Source organism: Aplysia californica, unplaced genomic scaffold (assembly GCF_000002075.1).
Source record: "Aplysia californica isolate F4 #8 unplaced genomic scaffold, AplCal3.0 scaffold01394, whole genome shotgun sequence".
NCBI lineage: Eukaryota > Metazoa > Mollusca > Gastropoda > Aplysiida > Aplysiidae > Aplysia > Aplysia californica.
In genome coordinates, this window is record NW_004798664.1 from 83,719 (window position 1) to 90,732 (window position 7,014).

The 7,014-nt window shown below is 47.6% G+C and overlaps 1 protein-coding gene across 1 annotated transcript; it reads left to right on the forward strand.

The window, feature by feature from the left end:
• The first annotated feature begins 790 nt into the window (after positions 1-790).
• Positions 791-4,712, forward strand: LOC106013869 (FMRFamide receptor). Its single transcript, XM_013090654.2, has one exon. The coding sequence runs from the start codon at positions 990-992 to the stop codon at positions 2,874-2,876; it is 1,887 nt and encodes a 628-aa protein (XP_012946108.1). The 5' UTR covers positions 791-989; the 3' UTR covers positions 2,877-4,712.
• Positions 4,713-7,014: the final 2,302 nt, after the last annotated feature.

Here is a 7,014-nt window from a genome sequence, read left to right on the forward strand (position 1 = left end):
CACAGTGGGGGGTGGGGGGGAAGCATTATTCGTTGTCTTTCCATTACTGTAAGGCTAAAACAGCATCTGGACATGGATGGCAGGTGCCTCTAAAAATAACTTATTGATTATGTTGATGGTGGTCTATTACTGTACATCGTTCTCTGAGACTCATCTCCAGGCTCCTCGTCATCGCACGAGATTGACATTGTTCTATTTTCGTATGAGGTACTATTTGAGATACTTGACGTCAGAGTTTATATGCTTTTTAACCGCAAAAGCAAATAAAATCTTTTTCAGTTGAATTTTTCTGGAGCAAAATAGTCATTTCAGCACTTCTTACTGCCTGTCTGTCTGTCTTCCTTTTTTTCAGCACTAGATGACCATTATTGTGTCGAAGTGCTTCTCTTTACTCAAACAAGCAAACAAATAAAACATGCACGATAACATTTTCATTTTCTATGACGCGACTGCTTGTTACACCCGCCCCTCACAAATCCTGTATACTTTTCTTTTTCAGTGGATGGTTGGTGGGTGCTCTGATGTCGTTTGCTTGTTCTTTGTTATCAAACATCTATCGTCGTTACATCTTCACCTTTTATTTTGTGTACTTTACTCTCTAATATAATACTTGTAATCTTCGGTACTTGTGTGACCTATTTGTGTTGCTAGTGCCGGAACACTCTCAGAAGCGGGTACTCTGGCGTGGTTGATCCTTCTTTCCTATCAAACATCTATCGTTCTTATCTCTCCTCCTCCTCCTTTTTGTGTTTGTTTCAGTCTTGTAACACCTCGAACCTTCGGCACTTGTATGACCTATTTGTCATGCTGTTACTAAAACTAAGCTAAATTGTTTGTTACAACAGCCGCTTATTAGTTCTATTCTCTTCTCTATTTCAGATTTGATTGACACCCGCTGCTGGTTTCTCAAGACAGTTCTCTCACTTTGTGGAACGATGCCTTAGACAAAGTGGTACAGACAACAGAAGTCGCGGGACATCACAAACATCATGACGGAACAAGAACCACCGCTCAGCTTTGGGGGCATGGCCGGGGAGGCGGGTCTGGGCGTGGACCTGGCCCTGTACAACAACTACTCCACCTCCGACTTCTGGGCGGACACGGACGACAGTGACCTCCTGTCCATGCTCAACACTCTACGCCGCGGCCCGCCCGACATCGACAGCGAGCAGCAGATCTTTAGGAACAGACTCACCTACTACCTGATGGGTATCGGCGGCAGCACTGTGTGTTGTCTGGGAACGATCGCCAACGCGCTGTCCGTGGCTGTGCTGACGCGCCGCGCGATGAGGTCCAGCACTTACATGTACCTCGCGGCTCTCGCCATCTGCGACTCTCTGGTGCTTTTCTTCACCCTGCTGCTCATCCTCAAAGACACGCGCCCCCCGGACAGCCCACACCACCTGGAGCAGTTCCACGCCGTGCTGTTTCCCTTCATCCACCCGACCGCCGTGGTCTTCCAAGTGACCTCCGTGTGGCTGACCCTAGCCTTCACGGTGGACCGCTACATCATGATCTGCCACCCGTTCAAGGCGGAGCGGATGTGCCGGCGGAGTCGCGCCCGGAAGGTGGTGGTCGGCATCTACGTGGGCGGGCTCATCTTCAACATTCCCAAGTATCTGGAGTACTACACCAAGTCGGAGGACTTTCGCCTGTCCAACTCGAGCGAGGTGTACACCATCTACGGCATCGAGACCACGGAGCTGGGCAAGAACGAGATCTTCCGGGAGTTTATCCACTCGTGGATGTACCTTGTCTGCGTGTGCGGCATCCCGTTTTTCACCCTGGTCGTGCTCAACGCCTTCCTCATCCGGGCTGTGCACCTGTCGCGCTTGAAGGGCAAGGAGCTGAACGCCCGCGAGAAGCACCGCAACGACACCACCGTCATGCTCATCGGCGTCATCATCATCTTCCTCATCTGCCAGGGCCCGGCGCTCGTCTCCAGAATGATCTACGCCTTCAACCCGATCTCCACCAAAGACAAAAACATCTTCACGCTCAACGAGGTCGGGAGCTTCCTCGTCATCCTCAACTCGGCCATCAACATCGTGCCGTACTATCTGTTCGGAAGGAAGTTCCGCAGCGAGTTTTGGAGACTTTTCTGCACCTGCTTCTTCGACAAAGATGAGTTGAGACGGATAGTCCGGAGTTACAGCAACTCGATCGACCACCGGCGCATGAGCCAGTACAACGGCATGGAGATGAATGGCATGGCCGTCAACAACTGTAATATGGACAGAGACTTCAACATCCGCGGCCTCAACGGCTTGCCGCCGATCCCTGGTGAAGTCCCGGAGGGCGGGAAGGACCGGGTGTACACGTGTTACATGGACCAGAACCAACAGCGCTACGGCGCAGGGAGGGGGGTGAGTGGGGGTGGTGGGGGTGCTGCTGCTGCTGCTGCCTCTCCGTCCTCCACGTCTTTCAGCTGTATCGCGGGCGGCGGTGGCGGTGGTGGTGGTTGTAGTGGTGATAGTGGGGGTTTTGCTGTAGCGTCGTCGTCTTCGTCTTCCCTGATGAGGAAGAGCGATACGTGTGACAGCGTGGCGGTGCCGCTTATCCACAGCACCTCGGGCGTCGCGCCCACCACCAACTCCCTTCCCTCTTACTCCTCCCTCTACGCAGATGGCAGCACGGGTGCTAACCAAGAGCAGCAGCAGCAGCAGGGTCACGTGATAGGCCGTCACGTGACCACCTCCGGCAGCCGGGAGTCGCTGAGGGACCCGGCTGTGTGTCACACGTCATCAATGTCAAGGTCGTCCTCCATACAGCAGTCGTCGCCGCAGACGTCCAGGGCGGTGAGCAACGGACACGTGCAGTACATGACTGTGTCTTCAGGGCCCAATGTGAGCGAGCCTGTCTGGTCCGCTGTTTGAACTGGTGAAAAAACAGACACAACCCCGTCGACGTCTCCACTTACTTACCAACTTACTTACCCCAGGCTTGCCAGCTGCCCTTAATGTCCTGGTACTGACCCGAATGCGGTTGTCAGGAATTTGGGAGGACATTAGACTTAAATGATACACCACACCAAAACCAGCGCAATCTGGTGTGATTTTGTTCGTTGTTAAATAATCTGATGTTATGACGTTGGGTGACTCCGACTGGGTTTTGAAAGAGTTGGCAAAGCTTGTTACGTTCGCCCTTTACTGATACTGTGGAAAGATCACAAGGCAGAGAGATCTCGACGCCACGCGTGTCTGTCCGTGGTCAGTCTCCGTCGCTCGTTCGTTTGAAAGTGGCTTTAGTTGACTCAGATTCAGGAGAACCCGGCGGCTGGAATCCGTGCCTGATCTGACAATGATCACCTGTAGAATGCTGCTTATTCTGTCAATGGACTGGCGTCTGTGGTGCAGCTGCTAGCTGCTTCGCCGTCGCACGCAGAAAACCTGTATTCGTTTCCCGTGTAATGAGAATTTGATCGAGCGTCTTGGTCTTTCTGCTGGGACGTTGTATCCCTTTCAGCCCGAGTTGTCCACGATTGGCCTGACTCCTAGGCGATCTAAATTATGTCGATGGGGGCGTAAAAACATCTATATTAAAAGTCTCCACTTGGCGTCTGGAAAATCTGTTGAAGTTGACTCCATTACAAGAGATCTGGGTTTGAATACGTGGCTGATTTCAGTTGACGACGGTGGAGAGGCCCGATGTTTGAAATTGTTTTTGATTTGAGACTATCATAGTGAGCACAGATCGGCGACTCATTGGGCAGCCAGAAAATGGTGCCAGTTGACTTCAGTGTGAGCGGCCTGGGCAATATACCCACAAGCTTACCAACTGGTTATTAAACTAAGACACTGGACAATAGTGTGGGCGGTCCTAGTTCCATTCCTGAACTGATCCTGATTACCTTCGGAATGCTACTCACTCTTTCATCACGTCGCACACAGAAGACATGAGTTCGATTTCCGAATGGGGAGAATTTTTCATCGAAAGTTCTGACAGCCAAAGCAAGTTGTTTACTCCGAGTACCTGTTCAATGATATGGTATCTTGAAATCTGGCGAAACCAGTACTAAAAAGTTCTAACTGCAAAAATGTTGTTTGCTCAATGGTGAACTTTGTCAAAAACAGCTCCAGAATGTTTGAACTACAGTTTAAAAAGAAATAAAGACAAAAAGCAACGTCTTTTTATTTTGTTAAAAAGAGCCTCTCCACGCTAGACATTCGAAACGAGGAAGCGTCTGTCCTCCAAGCTACATGGCGTCATCCTACCCTGCTGTGCCCTTCGCACCAGGTTCCTTCCTGCTCACACAGAGATAGATCACTCCCTCTCGTTTGTCGTTACCGGCTGTACCCAAATGCTGTTTATGTGCGGTACACACATATTTATATTCGACTTGTCGGATTGCAGACAATCGGAATGAAGTATGCATACTTGTTCGACTCGTCGCATGCACATAGTCGAATCGAGACGTATACACTTATTCAACTCGTTGAATCTGAATGATCAAGTCGAGGCGTACACACGTTTTCGAGTCGTTGGATCCTCATAATGGGGTCGAGGCGCACACGTTGGATCTGCATAATCTGACCGAGGCGGAACGTTTGACAAATCAGCACCCGCTTGCCTGTGGAACGGACATGAGTCGAAATGAACTTTGACATATATATGTGTATATATGACATGCCATGCAACGGGTCTGAGAGGGATTCTGTACCAATAAACAGCGGTTTTGGTCAAAGTAAAAGACGCATGTAACCGAATGTGTCTACAGTTTTATTTTGCTCTTTTGTCTGAAACGATGATTGTTTGAGGTGTTTGACGAGTCTTGTTAATACAATTATTATTATTATTACTACTAATACTACTGACGCCAAAACAAACCGTACCCTTTGCTCCTTTCGGAGAAAATAAATGGACGTCAAACTCGGAGGTCCTGCCTCTTAAATAACCTAACAGTGTTGATGATAGGGGCGGTAAACCTCCCGTACCACTTCACCCAAAACCGTCCCCTCAGCTCGGTCTGACGTTGTGTCCTTGAGAAAAAAAGGAAGACACGTTTCACAAATTGTCCTTTTTCTTTTGGGCTATGTCCAAAGGGAGAATTCCCCCCAACGTAGTGTGCTCTCCTCACCCCCGGAACTTCATCAGAGTCGGCCGTCAAGTCGCTCCTGGTGCTGTATACTGTTATATCGATTGTTTGGGGATGTTGGTTTGGGTTTTTGTTTTTGTTCTGGGTTTGTTTTTTTTGGGGTGGGGTGAGGGTTGGTTGTTATTAGCTTGTTTGTTTGTTGGGGGTTTGTTTGTTTTGTTTTTTTAGGGGGGGTTGTTTGTTGTTGGGTTTGTTTTTTTTGTTGTTTTTTTTTTTGGGGGGGGGGGGGGGGTCTTTTTTACCCCATGCAAATTAGGAAACTTTCCACTCTTACCACGACTGCGAGTATGCAAATGTGGCACTTTTTGCCCGCGTGTTCGCCTCTCGTCACTGTCGAGTAACGTAATACATGCACTTCACAGTCGTGCGACGAATGGAAAGTTTCCTTGTGTGCGCGGGGCTTTAGAGAGTTGGGATATACTTTTCTGTCATAATAACATGGTTGTGAACTGGTGCTTGGGTGAGGCCACTCTTCCAGAGCAGTCTGTGCGAGAACTGTTTTGAATGCAGCGCGATTGTGACGTTATTGTCTGTGAATTGAAATTCAAATCTTGTGATCTTGACCCTTTCTTGATTGTATTTGGCGGTTTTGGGTTGTTGTTTTTTCCCCCCCTCCTTTTGTACTTAACGACATGGCCTCTGAAAGTTTGTACCAAACCCTAAAAATAAACAGTTATATAGATATAAATATATGTATGAATAGTATCCAAATCGTCTATATTGTGTGAAAATACGTGGTAAGTTCTTGGAAGGTGCCACTGGTAGGTCTTACATCTTTACTTTCCCCACTATTGTTTCTGTCTGTCCTACTGTTTCCCAGCACTACATGACAATTATTGTGTCGTTGTACTGCTCTCTACTTAACTCACACAAGCAAACAAACAAATGAAAATAACTATACAAATTTATATCGGTGTCTTCTCACAATCTTGACCATTTAGATGCGGCTTTGGCTTTGACTACTCTACCTGTCCACTACGCTACAGACGCCGGTTATGAAACATTCACAGTCACCAGATACTTTGGTTTCCCTGTTGTTTCTGTCCCTCTATCTTACTTCTCCCAGCGCTAAATGACAATTATTGTGTCAATGTCCGCTTCTCTTTACTCAAACAAACAAACCCATCTTTTTCTGATGGGATATAGTATCCCACTCAGACCGGAATTGGTCTGAATTAACCCCTTCACAGCCAAGCCCAACACTCTTGAACTGTTTGGTAGGGTTATAGAGCAGATATGGTAGTGAAAGAGTTAATAGGCGGGGTCGAAGTAGCCTGCCTCCTGAGTAATTAAAGTATGGTTAATATTAGGACAGGTAAGTACTTAGGATTATTTACAACTCAGTCAAGTTGATTTTTGTCAAGCCAATAAGATCTACTCAGACAATTTTGTCTGAAGCCGGAATGTTTTCTATTAAGTTATGGCAAAATGGACTATATAATTGTGTTATTTAGTGCTCCTCTAAGCAAGGCAATATAATATGTGTATCGTTATCGTGACCGAGTACCTTTTTTTATTATTAAGAGAACGCTGCAGTCTTTGTTTTGAAGCTCTCTTTCGTTTCTTCAGAAGAAGAATATGAAAAGCCCAACTTTTTAGTTTCACTTTAATTCTTTTCACACAAGTAGGGTAACTCTGTTCGCAAAGCGGGCGCTTTTTCGAAGAGGGCGCCACCGAATTTTGAGGACCCCTTTTTAATTGGTTTACAGAGAGGAGTGAACTATCTTGTTATACACGATCTTTGGTATAGTTAAGTACTGGCGGTCGGTACCAGACTTGAGTGTCAAGTGTGATGCGTGGTTTGACGTGTGCAAAGCCGAAACGTTCTGTGTGCAGCGGTAATGTGGAACTCTTTGGCTGGCGTCTGTTGTGTAGCCCTGGGGCGGGGGTTTTGTCGTGGGTTTGTTTTTTGTCGCCTT

Coding starts and splice junctions, on each gene's coding strand:
- LOC106013869 (XM_013090654.2), top strand. CDS start 990: ATGACGGAACAAGAACCACCGCTCAGCTTTGGGGGCATGGCCGGGGAG.